Source organism: Lissotriton helveticus, chromosome 8 (genome assembly GCF_964261635.1).
Source record: "Lissotriton helveticus chromosome 8, aLisHel1.1, whole genome shotgun sequence".
NCBI classification, from domain to species: domain Eukaryota; kingdom Metazoa; phylum Chordata; class Amphibia; order Caudata; family Salamandridae; genus Lissotriton; species Lissotriton helveticus.
In genome coordinates, this window is record NC_136069.1 from 464,051,145 (window position 1) to 464,072,181 (window position 21,037).

Here is a 21,037-nt window from a genome sequence, read left to right on the forward strand (position 1 = left end):
TACATTGGCAGTTCAGCTGTAGATACATGCATTCTAGAACGAGTACAGTGTGCAACAACGTTTCGGAGTATCACAAATAACACAGAGCAATAGAGTAGTAAGTAAAGGGGAAAAACGTATTTCTTCAGATCTGAGATTCACCACTTCCGTTCACTTTGATGGCTCAGGGACTTATGTAGACCCGTTTGTCAACCCCCCCCCTTAATATTACACTTCTCTCCCGTCGCAGTTCCACCGTGGGAGAGATACAGATGTTCCCCCTATGTTTATTCCAACGCCCCCACTTTTGATCCCACTTTCGGGGGCAGCCTCGACCTTTGTATACAGTCTTCTCCGCAACCATAGCATGGTCCATGTTCCTAGCACAATCCCGCAGTTGTGGTAAAGTATCCGCTCCCCACTTCTGCGCAATATTTCTCTTCGCTATGCTCCACCCCATGGTGGCCCACCATTGTTCAGTGTGAGTAAGGTCCGTCGCCTCCAAATATTGAGGAGGCATAGACGGGGAGATGGGTGTATGGGTTTATCGCAGGCTCTAGTCATTTGCTGGGTAACATCTATCCAAAATCGTATGTGGGGACACTCCCATATGATGTGTATAAATGTGCCTAATTGATTGCAGTGTTGAAGACAATTTGTATCTGGTCTCTTACCTAGCCTAAACAGTAGTTTAGCATCGAAGTATACACAGTGTAAAATCTTAAGCTGGACCAGCCTAAGTCGCATCGGGATGGCTACCTCGATTGGGGAGGATAGCACTTCAATCCAGTCCTTGTCGGTTATAACACCCAGGTCCGACTCCCAGCTAGTCCGCAATTTCAGCATAGGATCAGGTCTGTTGTTAAGTTTTTTGTACGTTAAAGAGACAGCCTTGCTATTCATCGGGTCCAGCAATAACCTGTCTTCCAGGGGAGAGGATTCCGGGAGGGGGGCCTCTGTGGGAAATGCTCAGATGACGCTAGCTAATATTTGTTTTGAAGTTCTGCAAATGAAGCCCTCTTGCTCTTAATCCACATATCTCCCACCGTGGGAATCTCGATCATGTCCTACTTATCGAATCCGGCAAAAGCGCTAAGGCAGCCCAAAATGTCGGGCCCCCACAGGGGGGTAGCCTTTGTCAGTCGCCCACTCCATCCCATCCGCCGCTGGGCCCCATGCCACACCTCCACTGTACGGGCTGTAGGACCGGTCAGCCCTAGTTTCTTGGGGTTTGAATATAACGCTCTGTTGTAGCCTCCCTACCCCATCAACCACAGATCAGTGCAAAAGCTGGGGTCTGTATGAGATCCAAACACCCATTTATTATAGGCGACCAGTTGAGACGCCTGGTAATGCAGGCGCATATCTGGCAACCCGATACCCTTATCGTACCACCCCATAGTGAGCTTGCGCATGGCAATCCGAGGCGGTTTATTATCCCATAATAGATTTCTAACTGTTACAGCGACCGGAATGGGGTGTTTTGTAGGGCATAAAGAAAGCGTGGCAGCGTGAGCATCTTGAATAGCGAAGCTCTGCCCAGAAGGGTGAGAGGTAGGGTCTTCTAGTGGGTGAAATCAGTTTTAAACCTTTGCAGCGGACCCAACAAGTTACGTTTATAAAAGGTTGCCTCATCAGTTGTTATAAAAATGCCTAGGTACCGAAAACACTGGGCCGCCACTGGGATGGTGTATCCCTGAGGAGTCTGCGGTGGCTCTCCCCAAAGGGAATACATCTGGGACTTGGACCAGTTTATCTGGTAGCCGGAGTGGGCTCCCAATATGTGGAAAATGAGAAGAACGCGGCGAAGTGAGCGCCCCGGCGAAGTGAGATAAAGCAGATTATCGTCTGCGTATAGCGATATGCGCTCTTCGTGTTCGTCCATCCACTTAAAACCTCAGATGCCAGGATCTCCCCTGATTCAGACCGCTAAAGGCTCAAGGGCCAGGGCGAAGAGGAGTGGCGACAGTGGGCAGCCATGCCTCGTGCCATGACACAGGGGGAAGGAGCCCGAACGATGGTTGTTCACCGAGATGTGGGCGACGGGAAGAGTGTACAATAATTTGACCCACCCAATGAACTTGGACCCAAGACCGATGCGAGTCAGAACAGCGAACAGATAGTCCCAGGCCACGGTGTTGAACACCATTTTCGCATCTAGCGCGAGCAAAATCGCTTCCTCCTCTATAGTCGCCACGCGAACAATATCACCATGCATGTAGGTTACGTGCTGTGTTACGACCTGGCATAAACCCCGACCGGCCCGTGTGAATTCATTCCGTGAGATACGGAAGTAGTCGGTTAGCCAGCACTTTGGCCAAGATTTTGGCCTCCACCGTTATCAGTGAGATAGGCCGGTACGATGTGCACTCGTCCTCAGGTTTACAGGGTTTGTGGATAACCACAATGGTGGCCTCATGGATGTCGGCTAGGAGGAGGCCAGTCTCATAGCATTCATTGTACAGTTAATAAATGGGGAGCGAGCATTGTTGCCATGGGTTTCATGAGTTCGATCAGCAGCCCATTAGGATCCATCGCCTTGCCAGCCCGGATATCTTGAATTGCTTTCCGAATCTCTTCTACAGAGAAATCGGCGTCCAAGGCCTATCTTGTTGGAAGACAATTGAGACCTCGATCCCAGGGGGGAGTTCTGTCGCCCATGATGCTTGTGAATCCCCTGGTACTTTGTAAATTTGTTTGTTGTATTTGGCGAATGCCTCCGCAATGCCCTGAGGATCAGTGATCAGAACATTGTCTTGTCCCTTAATCGTGTGCACCCATCTAGCCGACTGTTCTTTGCGTTCCAGCCATGCTAGCAATTTTCCCGTTCGCTCGCCTTGTTCATATATTCCATGACGGGAGGCAAGGGTACGCCTGTTGGCATCCTCGAGCAGCAGCTGCTTATAATCATTTCTCTTAATATTAAGGTTGCTCTTAGTATCTTGATCAGGGTTCTGTGAGACAGATTGTTCAAGAGACAAGGTCTTTTTTTCCAGTCCAGTCACACGCCGGTTGCGCTCTGCCCTATGGCTTAACATCAATGACAACGCTCTTCCCTTTATGACTGCTCCAAATGCACCTCAGAGTGTTACTGCCGATTGCACCGACCCTGTATTTTCCTCAAAATAGTTATCAGTGTCTTTCCGTAAGCTGTCTCTGACCTGTGGGATCCTCAACGCCCATGGCTTAATCCTGATGGGGCATGGTTGTATCACTTGGTGAGCCCCGAAGACAGTTACGACCGGAGAGTGATCAGATACACCTCTTGCAAGCCAGGCGGAGTTGGTAAAGTCATGAATGTGTTGTGCTTGGGTAAACAGGTAGTCAAGCCATGAATGGCTACCGTGCACACCTGATCGGAACGTGAATAGTGCATCCTGGGGCTGGTACCATCTCCAGACGTCCACCAGCCCCAGAGCATTGGTAAAGTCGTGTAGTTGCGAGTCATGTGTAGAGCCGTGTCCGGGTGGGGACCGGTCTATTTGGCCATTCATCAGGTTAAACTCTCCACCCATCACCAACGTACCAAGGGGTAGGTTCAGTAGCATCACACCCACGTCTGTCAGTGTCATGCGTTGAAGACCCGGTGGGGCATAGACTGAAATAACATTAAGGACTCTGTCCTGCCAGATGCCCAAGCAGGCTGCATATCTACCCTGTGGATCAGTCCTTGTGTCTTGTATCATGTAAGGACAACCCTTCCGGAGGAGAATCCCCACCCCTCTGGACCCAGATGTAAAGGCAGAGTGCGTGATCATGCGATAACCCTTCCTATCTAGGGCCTTACAGGATGGGTTTCTTGGAACAGAACCATATCCAGCCCCTGCTGGTGAATGTATTGTAGCACTATGCCACGCTTGATTTTGTCCCCAAGCCCATTAACATTCCAGGTTGTAAGCTTAAGTCCCTGACCTCCCGCCATGTGGTTCTGCTAGCGGTGCAGTGCAGTAAACCGAGTGTCCCTGGTGAGCAAGGTTCCCCGTGGCGACTCTCTGGTGTAGTTTAGTACCAAGCTAGAACTGTACAGAATCTAGAAACTCCTGAGGCGGAAAGCCGGGAGAACGCAGAAAACCTTTTTAAAACTATCACCATTGTATTTTGTGTCACTTTACCTTAATTGTACTTTTAAAAGCGCACTCACCCGGCAAACTGTCATAGCGGGCTAGAGACACGCTGAAACAGCGACTCCTTCGCTGCAACGAGCAAACCCCTGAAAAACAATTTCCCGCCGCCATTTACGGCGAGGAAGCCAGGCCACGCCTACCTGAGGCCACGCCCACCCCCCTCAGCATATATACGCGATCTGAAGCGTGTAATTGACAGAATCTAGAAACTCCTGAGGCGGAAAGCCGGGAGAACGCAGAAAACCTTTTTAAAACTATCACCATTGTATTTTGTGTCACTTTACCTTAATTGTACTTTTAAAAGCGCACTCACCCGGCAAACTGTCATAGCGGGCTAGAGACACGCTGAAACAGCGACTCCTTCGCTGCAACGAGCAAACCCCTGAAAAACAATTTCCCGCCGCCATTTACGGCGAGGAAGCCAGGCCACGCCTACCTGAGGCCACGCCCACCCCCCTCAGCATATATACGCGATCTGAAGCGTGTAATTGACAGAATCTAGAAACTCCTGAGGCGGAAAGCCGGGAGAACGCAGAAAACCTTTTTAAAACTATCACCATTGTATTTTGTGTCACTTTACCTTAATTGTACTTTTAAAAGCGCACTCACCCGGCAAACTGTCATAGCGGGCTAGAGACACGCTGAAACAGCGACTCCTTCGCTGCAACGAGCAAACCCCTGAAAAACAATTTCCCGCCGCCATTTACGGCGAGGAAGCCAGGCCACGCCTACCTGAGGCCACGCCCACCCCCCTCAGCATATATACGCGATCTGAAGCGTGTAATTGACAGAATCTAGAAACTCCTGAGGCGGAAAGCCGGGAGAACGCAGAAAACCTTTTTAAAACTATCACCATTGTATTTTGTGTCACTTTACCTTAATTGTACTTTTAAAAGCGCACTCACCCGGCAAACTGTCATAGCGGGCTAGAGACACGCTGAAACAGCGACTCCTTCGCTGCAACGAGCAAACCCCTGAAAAACAATTTCCCGCCGCCATTTACGGCGAGGAAGCCAGGCCACGCCTACCTGAGGCCACGCCCACCCCCCTCAGCATATATACGCGATCTGAAGCGTGTAATTGACAGAATCTAGAAACTCCTGAGGCGGAAAGCCGGGAGAACGCAGAAAACCTTTTTAAAACTATCACCATTGTATTTTGTGTCACTTTACCTTAATTGTACTTTTAAAAGCGCACTCACCCGGCAAACTGTCATAGCGGGCTAGAGACACGCTGAAACAGCGACTCCTTCGCTGCAACGAGCAAACCCCTGAAAAACAATTTCCCGCCGCCATTTACGGCGAGGAAGCCAGGCCACGCCTACCTGAGGCCACGCCCACCCCCCTCAGCATATATACGCGATCTGAAGCGTGTAATTGACAGAATCTAGAAACTCCTGAGGCGGAAAGCCGGGAGAACGCAGAAAACCTTTTTAAAACTATCACCATTGTATTTTGTGTCACTTTACCTTAATTGTACTTTTAAAAGCGCACTCACCCGGCAAACTGTCATAGCGGGCTAGAGACACGCTGAAACAGCGACTCCTTCGCTGCAACGAGCAAACCCCTGAAAAACAATTTCCCGCCGCCATTTACGGCGAGGAAGCCAGGCCACGCCTACCTGAGGCCACGCCCACCCCCCTCAGCATATATACGCGATCTGAAGCGTGTAATTGACAGAATCTAGAAACTCCTGAGGCGGAAAGCCGGGAGAACGCAGAAAACCTTTTTAAAACTATCACCATTGTATTTTGTGTCACTTTACCTTAATTGTACTTTTAAAAGCGCACTCACCCGGCAAACTGTCATAGCGGGCTAGAGACACGCTGAAACAGCGACTCCTTCGCTGCAACGAGCAAACCCCTGAAAAACAATTTCCCGCCGCCATTTACGGCGAGGAAGCCAGGCCACGCCTACCTGAGGCCACGCCCACCCCCCTCAGCATATATACGCGATCTGAAGCGTGTAATTGACAGAATCTAGAAACTCCTGAGGCGGAAAGCCGGGAGAACGCAGAAAACCTTTTTAAAACTATCACCATTGTATTTTGTGTCACTTTACCTTAATTGTACTTTTAAAAGCGCACTCACCCGGCAAACTGTCATAGCGGGCTAGAGACACGCTGAAACAGCGACTCCTTCGCTGCAACGAGCAAACCCCTGAAAAACAATTTCCCGCCGCCATTTACGGCGAGGAAGCCAGGCCACGCCTACCTGAGGCCACGCCCACCCCCCTCCTTAACCCCTTAAAACAATGTGCAATTACCGGACGCGCAGCGGACGGGCGCAGCGGGCGCGCCGTCAGCGCGCCGAAGGCGCGCCAAAGGCAAGCCCGTCTGGGCCCGTCCGGACCCGGATGGCCCTTGGCCCCGTTACTCTGCCAGGTGACCCTCAGGAGCGAGTGACGTATACAGCTGACACATTACGAGCCCTACGTCCAAAAACCACCCTGACCTGCTACCACACTGTTACAGAAGGTAAGGTCTTTACGACTTGTCCATACTGCAATCCGGTCCCCCCCCCTAAAAACACTACACCGGCTTTGAAAGCCGGACTTCTCAATTGCCGCTCCCTTCCGAAACACGCCACCGAAATAAACCTCCTAATCCATGATCAGGATTACGACTTAATGTTCCTAACAGAGACATGGCTCTCTGATTGCACCGATCCGGATGTTGTTACTGCTCTCCCCACGGGCTATCTCTGCCAAACGCTAAATAGACCGAAAGGGAGGGGAGGTGGGATAGCCATAATCCACAAACAACGATACGTCTGTAGGATGACGAACGCCGACATTGAGGATTGTGAGTGCGGTCAGTTTTCCATCCAAATCACTCCAGCCCTCACTGTAGCGGGGCTTCTGACCTATCGTCCCCCTGGGGCCCCAGGCAATTTCTCCAACTCTTTAGTTGAAGCCATTTCCCAACTAGCCTCCGCCACCTCCAACTTCCTGCTACTAGGTGATCTTAATCTCCACTTCCTTGACCCAACGGATCGTGTGGCAGTAGACATTAGACACGACCTTACAGCTTTAGAGGTATGTCTGGTTAATAACGAGCCCACCCACGAGAAGGGCCATCTATTGGATCCCATCTTTACCAATATTCCAACGATGACCACCGACCCTCCGGTGACCCTTCCATGGACTGACCACTTCCTGGTCCCCTTTTTCTGGGAAACTCCCATATCTAATCACTCTATTCCTAAAACCCAGGTTACTGATCGCCAATGGCATAAATTGTCATCTGATATGTGGGCCCGCTCTCTTACCGATTCCACTCCCGAGCTTTCCTCGGACCCAAATGTGGCCGATAAACAATTCAGTGACTGGATTACGTCATCTCTTGACACTCTGCTTCCAAAAGTCACCACCCTTAAACAACCTAAAAAGATATCCCCTGCTCCGTGGTACACTCCAGAGCTTAAAGCCTTACGGCAAGAATGTAAAAAGACCGAACGCTCGTGGAGACGTGATAAAACAGGAGCGAACAAAAATATCTACTCCATCTCTCTTCTCAATTATAAAACAGCTATCCGGAATACCAAAAGCGTGTTTTTCCAGGAGAGAATAGAGAGAGCAGGTGGCTCCGGGAAGGAAGCATTTGCTATCCTAAAAGAACTCTCAAAACCACCAGAACAAGATCGTGGACCCCCCTCTGACCCTAAAGCTGACCAAGAGAAATGCCAACAACTGGCTAACTTTTTCCAGGACAAAATCCGATTAATCCTGGATTCAATTCCCCCCCTGTGCCCGAGGGAAGAAACCGTTTTTCCATATCCGACTTCTCCCACCGGCCTATCCACATGGGGCCAGGTCACCCCAGATGAAGTGCGGACGACGCTTAACTCTATGAAGAGTGGTTCCCCCAGAGATCCTGCTCCTCTTCGGATTCTTAAAGAGGTAGCCCCTTCTATCATCCCGGCCCTTACTCAGTTGATTAATACGTCACTTCAACAGGGAGTTGTGCCCCAGAGCTGGAAGAAGGCGGTGGTAAAGGCCTTACTGAAGAAACCCACTCTGGACCCCGAAAACCTGGCGAACTATCGGCCCATTTCCTTACTCCCAGGAGTAAGTAAAATTGCGGAAAAACTCATCAACAAGAAACTTTCGCAATATCTAGAGGCTAACAACAAACTGAAAAACTCCCAGACGGGCTTTCGACCTGGACAGGGCACGGACATCGCCCTCCTGGCGGCGGTAGAGGAAGCCAGAACGCTGCTAGATGGTGGAGGATCAGTGGCAGTGATCCTCCTCGACCTTAGTGCAGCGTTCGACACTGTTGACCACCAGCTCCTCATCGAAAGGCTTGCAAGAGTTGGTCTAGAAGGCACAGCCATATCCTGGCTCTCATCCTTCTTGACACAACGATCTTATCAGATCTGGGAGAAGAACGCCCGTTCCTCCGAAATGCCCCTCCAATGTGGTGTGCCTCAGGGCTCCTCCCTGAGCCCTACATTATTCAACATCTATATGTCCACATTGGAGGAGGTCATCACCCCTTTCGGAGTGAGTGTCATCAGCTATGCTGATGACACACAATTAGTGGTGTCACTGTCCCATCCTAAACAACAGAAAGCCGATCTTCTTAACTGCCTCACGCAGGTCCATCACTGGATGAACATTTCAATGCTAAAATTAAACGGGGCAAAAACCGAGGTCCTTGTACTCGGTCCAAAAGGAACCTCACTTCCTCTAGACATGTGGCCAACATGTCTAGGACCCCCCCCAGACCCAAAGACAGAGGTGAAAAGTTTGGGTGTCTGGATCGACTCGGAACTTTCATTCGCCCCACAAGCGAAAAAGGTCGTAGGGACCTGTTTCGGTCTGCTAAAATCCCTGAGGAAAGTCCTGCCCCTCCTTCCTTCGAAATCGCAAAAACTATTAGTCCAGGGTCTTATCATATCTAGACTGGACTATAGTAATGCGATCTATTTGGGTGCACCGGAAGCAACATTGAATAAACTGCAGAGGATCCAGAATACTGCTGCCCGGATCATTACCAACACCCCGGCCAGATCATCGGCCAAGCCTGCCCTCAAACTCCTGCATTGGCTCCCCATAAGGGAGAGAATTAAATTTAAGGCCCTGTGTCTGGTGCACAAAACCTTGAACAATCAAGGCCCTCCAATTCTCCGGAATTTCATTACCCCCTATATAGCCACAAGATCCCTTCGCTCTAATGCAGAAAATCTGATCAATACCCCAAGGTTTAGGAAAGCACGATCAGGAGGAAGACGGTTCTCGGTCCATGCGGCCCGTCTTTGGAACTCCCTCCCTCGGGGTCTTCGTCTGGATCCCCAATACCTCCGTTTTAGGAAACGATTAAAGACACATCTTTTCCCCTAACCCCTATGTTTTTCTCGTAAACTCAGCCTTAGTCCTCAGTTTCCTGTCTTCTAGGTTCCTCAGCGCTGGGATATTTCCGGGTGACTACGCGCTTTACAAGATTAAATAATAATAATAATAATAATAGTATAGACAATTACTGCGATTTGCTGCAAAGTATCCCCCCACAACTTCCCCCAGACAACGTAAACTCAAAAATATCCCAAGAACCCCAAACTTCCCCCCTCCCTGCCTCCCTGCTCAGCGAGACTAGAACCGCCCACCGCCCCCAACATGCAGAGTGCCTGTCGCCCACCCATGAACAATTGTAGGGAACGCTGGAAACCCCACTCCCGGTTAGCATATTGTTATAAGACAGTTCCTCGCTCCCCGGCCCAACCCCACTCCAATGTATTATACCACACAGAGGCTCAAGTCCATCTCCGCTGAGTATCCCACTGTGCCCAATTTAGCAATAACAGTGTAATAACAGATGTGCCCCAATCTCGAGCCGCCCGACATGCCAAACAAACATATCAAAAAGCATCACAGACACTACATCAAGCATTAGGATGAACCCCCAAGTATAGACAGTCTCGACGACCCAGGTCCCAGACATTCACCTCTACGTCTCACCCATTATTGTCCCTGTACAGAGGCATCTTCGGGAGGTCATGGCACCGAGGCCCTGAGGCTACAGGAAAAACAGTGTCAATCCCAAACAATCTTACCAACTACAGTCTCAGCGCCCTCCCGCGTGTCCCTGAGAGTCAGTATCAGAATATGGAGGGGATCTTCTCTGTTGGCGCCAGTCAGTGTGATCATCTGCTACAGAGAATGTCTTCTTGCCTTTCCTTTCGACTGTGCGCCAGCCATCAAGCCACTCCCAAACTTCTTTCGGACGGGTGAAAAACCAGGATTTACCATTCGATTCCACACAAACCTTGGCGGGGAACATCATTGCGTACTTGACTTCTTGGTCTCTGAGAGCCTTTTTTACCTCCAGGAAACTCCGTCGTTGTTTCTGGACTCTCATTGTGAAGTCTGGGAAAAACATAATTTTACTATTCTCCATGGTAAGTGGCGGGGCCGCTCTTGCAGTCTGCAGAATGACATCCCGATCTCGAAAGTTGAAGACCCTCGCCAGTAAAGGTCTTTGAGGGGCGGCAGGCTTCGGGCGTCCCCCTGGCACCCGGTGAGCTCTTTCAATTGTGAAGCACTTGGACAGTCCTCTGGGCTGGAGATGTTTCAGGACCAGTTCCTCCACAAAGAGGTCTGCTGCCTGCCCCTCCACGCGCTCCGGTACACCAATAATGCGGACGTTGTTCCGCCGCATGCGACCCTCGTAATCGTCCAGCTGTAGGGCCATCGCCTCGTGGGAGGAGCGGAGGTCTTTGATTTCTTTCTGGAGCAGGGCTGTGTCAGTAACCAACTCCTGAGTGGTATTCTCAACAGTACCAACCCTTTCTGTTCTCTTTTTCATGTTCTCTCGAATCAGTGCCACATCCATGGCCACTGCATCAATCCGCACTTCGAGCGAGGTCCGTTTCGCCGTTATGGCCTCCAGTAGATCCTTATTCGATGGTTCTGCTGTCTCACCCAGTGGTCTTAATCAAAATGGGGAGGAGGAATAAGTGTCCAGTCAGTTCCCCTGGTCAGATATCCAAAATCAAAGGTAAGACAGGACACTTGTAACTATTTAGCCGGTGGCCACTTCTTTCACCCCTTTTGCACGGTGGAATGCCCCAGTACATATCTGCCAGCAGACCGTGGATCTCCCCCAGTCACCGGCCTTACTACACGCTGCAACGCTGATCTGGGAGGGGGGCCCCCGTGTGCACTCCTCTGTCAGCAGTGTCTGCCCGCATTCAATTTAGTATTCTCGGGGTCGTCCCAGGCCCACACGCGCGGTGCGATGTTGGTGCGCACCCCTGCACTCCTTGGGGGCCGCTGCACTCACTGGGCCCCCGCCACTCACCGGATTGTCGGGGGGGGGCTCACAGCCCCCGGCGGAGCTCCGGTCTCATAGTCCCCGCCGGGAACGTCTCCCCCGTGACACCTGGTAGCTCCGTCGATGTAGGCCACAGCCGCGACCTCGCTTGAGTCCTAGTCTTGCTCCATCACCGGCTGGGGCACTCAGAAGGTCCCAATCCTGGAGCTCTCGTGAATGAGCCCGGGAGCACATCCCTGGCACCCGGGCGGGAGTCGGGCCGGTAGGAGCGGAGTAAAGCAGGATAAATCGGGAGTGGCACTCCGGAGAGAAACTATGGAGTGGCCATTCCCGTTGGCGGTTAGCCATGCCCCCCAGGGATGGGCTGTTATTGTTGCTTGACTTGGCAAGCCTTAGCTATTGCACTTTATTGATGCACAGGCACCTTAAATTTGATGAAGCACATAAGCACTAAAACGTGAATTCTAACAGATGTATAATGATGGCTGCTTAACGTAGCAAAAATCTTGCTACCTTAGTTTTCTTTGACGCACATTTACTTTAGATCTGTTGAAGTGCATAATGCCCAAATGTGAATTTTAACATAATGCATAATGATGGTTTTTTTTTTAACAATATATTTTATTAAGTTTGCATGGTACATACCGGGCCATGGCCCAAAGGATACATTTTGAGGACAATATGTGTCGATATATACATCAAATCGTAACTTCTGGAAAACGGCTTTAATTAATCATGTATAATAATAATAAACTAAACAGTCAACTGAGTTGAATGCTTTCTGGATGTCGACGAAGGGTAGGGCTTGGGGTCCTGGTAAGCTAGCACTCATTTTGATAGTGTTGTGGCCTCTTCTGATATTAGGCCTAGTTGCTCTTCGGGGCATGAATTCTGACTGATCTGGGTGGATCAATTTCAAGATCACTCCAGAGAACCTAGTTGCCCGAACTTTAGCCTAGACCTTAACCTCAGTGTTTAACAGTAAAATAGGACTGTATTCCTGTCAATGTGTGCCCTATGTCCCAGTTTCAGGATCCCCATTATGTCTGTCGTCCAGAGGTCTCTAGGCAGCCGCCCCCTGTTTAGAGCCTCCTGAAATGCCTGCAGCAGACGTGGCCCCACCTAGGCCAAAGCAGTCTCCAGAAGTCTGCTGAATACCTACTGGGCCCCGGCCCTTATCCAGTTGAAGCTGTGCCAAGGTCGTCCCTGGTTCCTTCAGGGTGTTATCTGTTTCTAACACTTCCCTGTCTTCTAATTAATGTTTGGTCACCAGGAGGTCCGCTATGAAGCACTGCAGATCCGGCCACCTCCCCATCTGATCAAGGCTATACAATTGTTGACAGTATGTAGCAGAGATGTGTGCTATGTCGGTACTGCCTGTAACTCGTAAACATTGTTCAATATCAGTGTAGGATATTGGATTCCCCACAGTGTGGGGTGTTCACAGCCAGTGAAGAGTGTTACTAGCCTTATCCCCCCATTGGTATATCCGACTGCGTGTGGCCAGCCACACCACCCGGACCTCCTGCATGTGTTCCTTTTGCAGTTTTGTCTGGGTGTGCATAAACAAAAACAACAACAAACGCAAAATCAAATGGGGGCATGGATTACCAACCAGCTCTTAGCACAGCCATTTAGTCTCATAGGAAAATTGTGTAGACCCCATATCATTCAGCGGAGTGGGTCAGGCCTGGGGCCACAGGGGATCAGGTGCAGCAGCATTTTGTATGAGGTACATTTCAGTTTCAGATCCTAAACCCCCGCTCTCTGCAAGAGGCAAGCCCCGGTTATGTAGTTTGGATCTTTTCTCTGCCCAATCCCATGCCACCTCCGGAGTGTCGAAAAACAGGGTTCTGTCTTAATAGATCACCTTTAGTTGGGCAGGGAAAAGAACCCTATAACAATGTTCAGGGCCTGCAGTTTCTGTTTCACCTTCTGGAAGGATTTCTATTGCTGCTGGACCTTCAAGGTGTAATTCGGGAATATCATTACTGGGGAGGACTGATGGATTATTGTGCCAAGAGAGCGTGCTGCTTGGAGAACAGCACCCCGAGGATAGTTGAGGATGCGGGTAATGAAGGGTCAGGTGTGAAGCCCACTGGGGGCTTGGCCGGAAGGGCCTTGTGTGCCCTCTCTTTGAGGAAGCAGGAGAAGACCTCTGAAGTCGGCACCTCTGAAGTCAGCACCCTGCTCCCCTGCCGGTCTGAGATGAAAGTAGTTGGAGTGGCCCCCGACCGCCCCTTCCGGGAAGCCCATGATTCATAAGTTGCTGCGTCGGGCCAACTCTCTGCATCTTCCACTCTTGCCTCCAACTGATTGACTAGTTTTTGCAGGACATTTAATGTGATTTGACTGTGTCTTCAGTTTCAGAAACCCTCCCGTGTACCATTGTGACTCTTTTAGCTGTGTCCACTTTCGGCTCCCCCATTTTGCCCTTCATCGTCACTTTGAGGGCTTGGATGACCTTGAGGATAGAGGCTGTCTGGAAGCCCACTGGACCAACAACCTCTCCTGCTAAGGCTCCAGCTTCCTCCAGTGCCACAGTTTGCTTAATGTACTTCTCAATCTTTTGTTGAGCCGCTGGGGCTGAAGGTTTATCGCTTGCCATGGCTGTGTATAGGCATTGTTTGGAAAGAGCACTGTGTGAATAGCCCCACCTCTATCGTGAAGATGGGTTCTGTCACCACAAGGGCGTCGTACCACAGCACATCAGGCAGCCTACTTAAACGCTTGTTGCTCACAGCTTGCTAAGGGTCTCAGAGGGGCGTCATCCGGTCACGGCTCAGGTCCCTCTTCTTCCCCCACTGTGCCATGCAATGTTGGGGCCCTGTGGCTCCATCACACTACCGACTGCAGGGCCCTATAGTCTTTTATCACAAGGGGCATGAGCAACAACAGGACACAGCAGAGTCAGGGAGGGTGCAGCTCGGTGTGTCCACACAGCAATCCCTCCTCTAGGCAGATTCCCCTTGTCCTTCCCCTTCCACTCAGGCCCAGTGGCAGGATCCAGGTGACAATGCAAAGAAGAGACATGTGGGTGGAGGCGATGAAAAGAGGAAAACATGGAAAGAGTGGCAAGCCGGATTCCACAGTCCACTAGTCTTGCTTTCTGCCGTTAAAGTTTCATAGCATAGGCCAGTGTCAACGAACATCCCCAGAGGCAAAGTTAAAATGCATGGGGTCACCTTAACAGTGTAGTAGCTCCTGGCCTGGCACAGGCCGCATCCACACCACCAGATGCCCCCACTCCTTGTGCCAAAGAGCCAGGACCCCTGCGGTAGGTCAGTCACACCGTCTCCCAGGTCCTTCCTCCGATCCCAGCCCTCAATGTCCATTCTCTGCGGCCCGTCAGGTAGGCCTCTGTGTGGGGGGAGCAACGCCTGACAGCAGCGGCAGCCAGCGGTGGACCCACACTTCTCTGGACGGACCCCCAGCTGCATGACCCAGCCTCCAATTCACCCTGAGGCGTTTGACCGTGCCAGTTGGGCCGCTGTTTATTTGTTAACCATGCTATTCCAGTTTGAACCAAGCCATATGCAAATCAGTCTGGACCCTGCTCGCCATTGGAACAGTCCATCCCAAACTGCTAGACCAGGTCCTTCCAGGATCGGAAACAAGCATCCTGGGCCCAGTTTCGGGGTATTACCCCATATCAGCCAGGCTAGCTTGAATCCAGTGGCATAGTGAGCACAGAACCCACGTCTGGGCATACCCTTCCACCTTAGGGCAACTTTAGCAACACAATAAGATGATGTACGTAATGCCGAACACTGTCAAACATTCACCCCCACTACAGAGATCTGTGCCTAAATCCATCGATTTTTTGCTCACCATGCCATTCCAGTTTGGTCCCAGCCATATGCAAGTCAGTCTTAACTCTGCTTCCCTATAGGAACAGCCAACCTAGCAGTATGGGCTGGACTGTTCCCATAGGAATCCCGGTCAAGACTGTTTTGCACATGGCTGCATTCACACAGGGGTGGTGTGGTCCGCAAAAAAACGATGGATTTAGGCCCAGATCTCTGCACTGTGGGTGAGTGTTTGACATTATTCATCATTCCGTCCATCAGTTGTCCTTTTTGCATTATTTCTCCTCAGGCGGCCGTATTGGGCCCCATGTGGTTTGGTAGCTGCCGTGTGGCCCAGTACAGAGCCAAACTGCGCCACATCCCGGGGTCTGGTCCTGCCTGGGGAACCCCAAGGAAAGGTACTGACAAGGGCAGACAGGGGATCTTAAGGAGGCACCCCGCCCCGAAAGCACCCGCTCCTCAATCTGCAGTTCGCTGGCGTCCCTCAATTGTTCTTTTTGCATTTGTCACCCTGAGTGGGATGGGGATGCCCAGACGTGGGTCCCGTTCTTGCCATGCAACTGAATTCAGTCTGTCCTGACTGATGAGGGATGATACCCTGAAACCCGTCTTAGGATGCTTGATTCCGGTCCAGAGAGGACTTGGCTGGGCATTTCGGGCTGGACTGTTCCTGTGTAGAGCAGGGTCAAGACGGATTTGCATAGAACATGGCTCAAACTGGGGTGTCGTGCATACATGCCAACATTTTAGAAGGGCAGAGTGGGAGATGTTTTTAAAATAATCTGGAGAATGTATATCTCCCATTGACTTCTGTTGAGGCCTGAATTGGGTCTATTGTCTTGTACTGGGACTAAATGAAAATATCGTTTTTTTTACCTTACCTATCAGGAGCACAGAGAAAGTGGCTCAGTAACTGCAGTGGGGACTTACAGTGCCACTTCCCGGTGTCCAGTCCTGCCTGGGGATCGATCTCCAAGGAAAGTTAGTGACAAAGGCAGACGGAAGATCAGGCAGAAGGCACGCCCCTCGAAATGCCCACCCCTCAATCTGCATTCGCTGGCATCCCGCTCCACTCTGCCGCAACTCCATTTCCATTCTCATAGGCCGCGCTGCCACTCTCCGTCAGTGATGTCGGGCTCCGCTCAGTGCAGCCACCCTCAGCTGGCCCAGCCATGGGGTAGGAGTCACCACGCCTCGGAGCTCGATCCGGCATGGAGAGCCCAGAGGAAAAGGGGTCCAGAAATGGCAGATTAGTGTGTGGCGTTGTGGAGCTCTTCTACAGAGCTGCTGCCATGATTGGCTTTCAAGCTACGCCCCCTTTCCAATTCCTGATCACTAGTGGAATGATCTAACTCAGTATTTGTATTTAGTACCAGTAGCCATGCCTGCTTATCTGATTATACTTACTGTGGACTCTAATCTATTGAGAACTGTAAACTAGGCTAGTATTGTTCGATTAGTGTATATCAATTTTATGGAGGTCATCTCTTTTTAATATGGTGAGCCATGAAGTGAGGAATGTTGTAATTAACCTTTTAGAGGTAAATGCTAACCTCCTATGTTTTTTAGAATCCACTGTCAACGTAAGGTGGAACCGGAATGCTTGTTTTAATAGATACCAACATGTATTACATAACATATGGCTTTTTATTTAGCTATTTTTGCTCATAGACAGTGACTCTTTGGGGCAGTGCGCTACCTCTGCGGCCTGGAACCTGCAGTGATTTGCGGCCTCAAGCTTCTGGGCAATTTTTGGTTACATGTAAGGCGGCGGTTCCAGGCCGCACAGGGATCGCACTGCCCGCAACCAATGGGCATTAAGAGAGAGGAAGCTTCCTCTTTCTGAAGCTGCAGGGAACCTTTAATGAAGCCGGCAGAGTCTCATCAAAGGCTCAATGGAGGGCCGAGAAAAATTGGCCATAATTAGCTGCAGCGGAGGTAACCCACTAGAGGGCATTAATTGGCAAAATGAGACCTCAAATCCCAGCGTGCATTTAAAAATGAACTGCCACCAAAGGAGGAGCACTGAATGCCCCTATTGCGGAAACACTCAAAGGAGATGCGGTAGCCACTGATCAGCTCCGCTGACACGGCCTCTGAGGAGATGCAAACAGCGGCATCGAAACACGTCAGGCCATGGACTTCAAAGGGATGTTAAGCTGCCTGCTTGGTTTAAATAGAGTTGTTACTCACCTGCAGTGATGTGGGGCCTCAAGCTTCTGGGCAATTTTTGGTTACATATATATACATATATATATATATATATATTTTTTTTGATGGAGTTTTATATAGCGCAAACTTGACCCGGTATCGGGTATCAGAGCGCTTTACATAGCACCAGTTGCGTTACATGAGGACACATTCATTTTTGTTAGGCACAGGGAGATTACGTTATTTGCCCAGAATCACTGGATGTACAGCGACATTGCCGAGACTCGAACCCGGTTCCCCAGATTGGAGTTTGACCGCCCTGTTGGCTGTTAGGCCAACTCCTCTCTATTACATTTATATGTAGATATTTGTTGTTCATGGTGACTGCCAAAGGAGTCTAGGTATTCAAGCAGATGTAGAATAGCTTGTATAACTCAGTGTCATTCAGCAGTAAATATGACCCCCCTGATTGCATTATTTTTTAGTTTTTCCGGGGAGGAGCAGTTTCCACACTATTGGTAAGGGGTGTTTTCGTTAGGGAGTCCTGCAAGTCAGTGACTTTCTCTTCACTGCGTATCTTTTGATGCATTGTCCGGTTCCTAGTGCGCCAGTAGCTAGACATAGAAAGAGTCTTTTGAGCAAGTGTTAAGTACTAGAAGAAAACATTACCTTCAGAAAGATGGTTCGCAAAAATACTTGTTTTGTTCTACAGATTTTTTTTACCAAACATTACCAATGCATGTAGGTGGATTTCTTATCTGGAAAATACCCATATGGGAGAACTAAAGTAACATGTAAATAACCTTTTCTTCCATGGTCCTTACTGCATTAATAAAATAACATTTATAATGAAAAGTGCATGAAAAAAATGTGAATGAATGTTGAATGATTTCTGGTAAAGTATTTTAATGTGTGTTTTTGAGACGCTATAGAGGTTATACTTCAATTTAACCTTTTCCTCTAACCCTTTTTTTCAGTGGAGAAAAGAACTGTGTAACTGTTGATGATCTAAAGCCGGCAACTGATTACCATGCAAGGTAATGCATTTAAAAAATAAATACGAGGGAGAGCTGTTTTGAGTTAAATGATTATCCCTATATAGTTAATATTTGCTGGTTTAGACAACTTTTCATGGATTCTCTTGCATGCCAACAGAGTTAACTGTTAAATTCTAAATCCATTGTTCATTTCTCTTGGTTGAACCTATAATAAGGGACCTTTAAGCTTGGATGATTTAGTTATATAAAATGCTCAAATTCTAATTAGCCTCACTGGGCTTGCATGTAGTAATACACTTCCTACATTAATTGTTAATTGTAAGTGTGTATGTTACTGCAAAAAAAGTTTCTCTGTTGGATGGAGCTCTTGTTACCCACTGCCCTGTATGATAAATGGGAATCACTCCCAAAAAATACCTATCCCTACCCTCTGTTACATAATCTCCAAAGGTGGTGGTGCGCAACTCATGTCTGCTGCCATATTTACCACCTGAAACTTATTTTATGAACTATCAGGTTGATACCCTCGAAGTAACAAATGGCCTGTCTGTTCTGCGTTCTCTGAGACCTTGCCATATTTATTCCAACAAAGTTGCATATACTCCTTTAACTATTACAAGCAGCCCGTCCCGACGTTGTCCGGGTAACCCCACTGTTACGCTGACTCTCCTCAGCCTCTTGAGAGTTCAGTGCGTGAGAGCGTGCACGCGACGCTGCGCGTGTGTGAAAGAGCAGCCTGTTTTTTTTTATCCCCGCTGGTACGCCGACTCTCCTCAGCCCCCGCCTGAGCACCGCTGGTACGCCGACTCTCCTCAGCCCCGCCGGAGCACCGCTGGTACGCTGACTCACCTCAGCCCCTGCCTAAGCACCGTAGCAATCTGTTCTGGTGTGTGGCGGCTCCATAACGCATCCAGGATTTGCGGGCTATTTTCCACGAATGCCGCGCGAATGCCTTGCCCATCGCTGCATGGCCACGCCCCTGGCAGAACGCACACGCCCACAAGGAAGTAGTGTGAAGGCTTTGTTTTTTAATGCCTTGCCCATCGCTGTATGGCCACACCCCCGGCAGAACGCACACGCTCACAAGGAAGTAGTGTGAAGGCTTTGTTTTTTGGAATGCCGTTTTAATGTCGGAATGCCGCGCCCATCGCTGTATGCACACGCCCCCAGCACAACGCCCCGAGCAGAACGCCCACGCCCACAAGGGACTACTTTGCCGGTAAGGTTCTTTTACGTTTCTAATGTATATGGTGGGCAGCTGTATAGCCTATGTCCATCTGCTGCAACTGTCCTTTCCAATGCTGTATTGGGTGTTGTGATTGGTGCTGTGGTTCCTGAGATTACCCGCCTCAAAGGTTTGGGCTCTCTCTTTATTATATTAGTATAGATAGGGAAAGTTTTATATCTACTTACTGAAATAGAACTGTATTCATCTAGCCAACCGGTGTAGTCTCAGGAAGATTACGTATCTCTCTGCAGAGAGAAGTGGCTCAGATCATCTTGGGTCTGCAACTTTCATCTATCAGTGTAACAGGCACACAGTATACTGTGTATTATATACAGCTGACTATGTCCTACTATTAAAACAGACAAAATGCAGCTGGTTTATAATAGTAAATCTATCTGTGCTCTTTGGTGGTATCTACCCACCTTATTTAATACCTGGGCCGCAAAACCAGGACCGGAGGAAGATCCTTCTTCTACCTTGCCGCCAAATGCTGGAACACAGTACCTCTCCATCTCAGGCTCCCACCGTCTCTGACACAATTCAGGAAGGATCTCAAGACCTGGCTCTTCGAATAAACCACAGCCCCCAGTCGGATCTGCAAACCCATGTTTAACAAGTACTGATTGATTGCTTAAGTCATCGTCTGCAATATACGTGTTTAAGTCTGCAACCTCCCTACATGTTGAGATAGAGCAGGCAAGTGTGGTCACATTCATATTGAACCAAGGCCTAGAGTGGGAAAGTCTTTGCACAAGATTTGTGAGGATTAATATGTTTGTAGCATTTGTGGCTGTAGATACAGATGCTCTGCATTCTTCTGCCATCGTGTTGGGCTCAGACTGTTGCAACTTGTTTTTCTTCAAAGAAGTCTTTCGAGTCACAATGTCTCCGTTTGGTAGTGAATGTGCAAGTCCACCTACTTCATTGTTAGTTTGTTCATGTATCAGAGTTGCTCCCCTCATTGTTGCGATCACCGCTGATCGTTGTGTTCCCAGGGCCTGTCGCCGAGAAGAGGTCTTTACGCGTATTCCTGTTCATCCAGCATTTTGAATAGAGTCGTCGGAGACCGGGCTAGTCGGCCCCCGAGGCACTCCTGCCTTTCAGTGAACCACATCTTCCCTATCGACGCCGAAGAATGAAGACACGCAGAGTGTGATGGAACGTTGCCCTTCAAGAGATGCCCTTAGTGCCAATGAATTTAGCACTGGGCCGATCTCTACTCCGTCTGTTTCAGTCATCATAGGAAATTCCAGACATAAGCAGCAAGGAAAACCCACATGACTCTGAAGAAGAGGAGTTTGGTGAGTTCTCCAATGTGCCGGGCCATCAACCCAGCCATGAGATCATCTGATATGATTCCTGAGGGCCGGAAGAGGAACAACTCAAAGAGGGAAAAGAGGTGCTCTTGAAGACCCAGTATCTACCTCAGTCGACCTTGAGCCTCACAACAAGGCCATGCTGGGACGTGCGAAT

General features: G+C 49.6%; 1 protein-coding gene across 2 annotated transcripts in view; it reads left to right on the forward strand.

The window, feature by feature from the left end:
- The window catches only part of FNDC3A (fibronectin type III domain containing 3A), a 1,256,364-nt gene that overhangs the window by 634,236 nt on the left and 601,091 nt on the right, over window positions 1-21,037 (forward strand). For both annotated transcript variants that reach the window (XM_078657339.1, XM_078657340.1), the window contains one exon: window positions 18,316-18,375. In XM_078657339.1, the coding sequence (XP_078513465.1) occupies window positions 18,316-18,375 (60 nt within the window). The remainder of the gene's footprint in view (window positions 1-18,315; window positions 18,376-21,037) is intronic.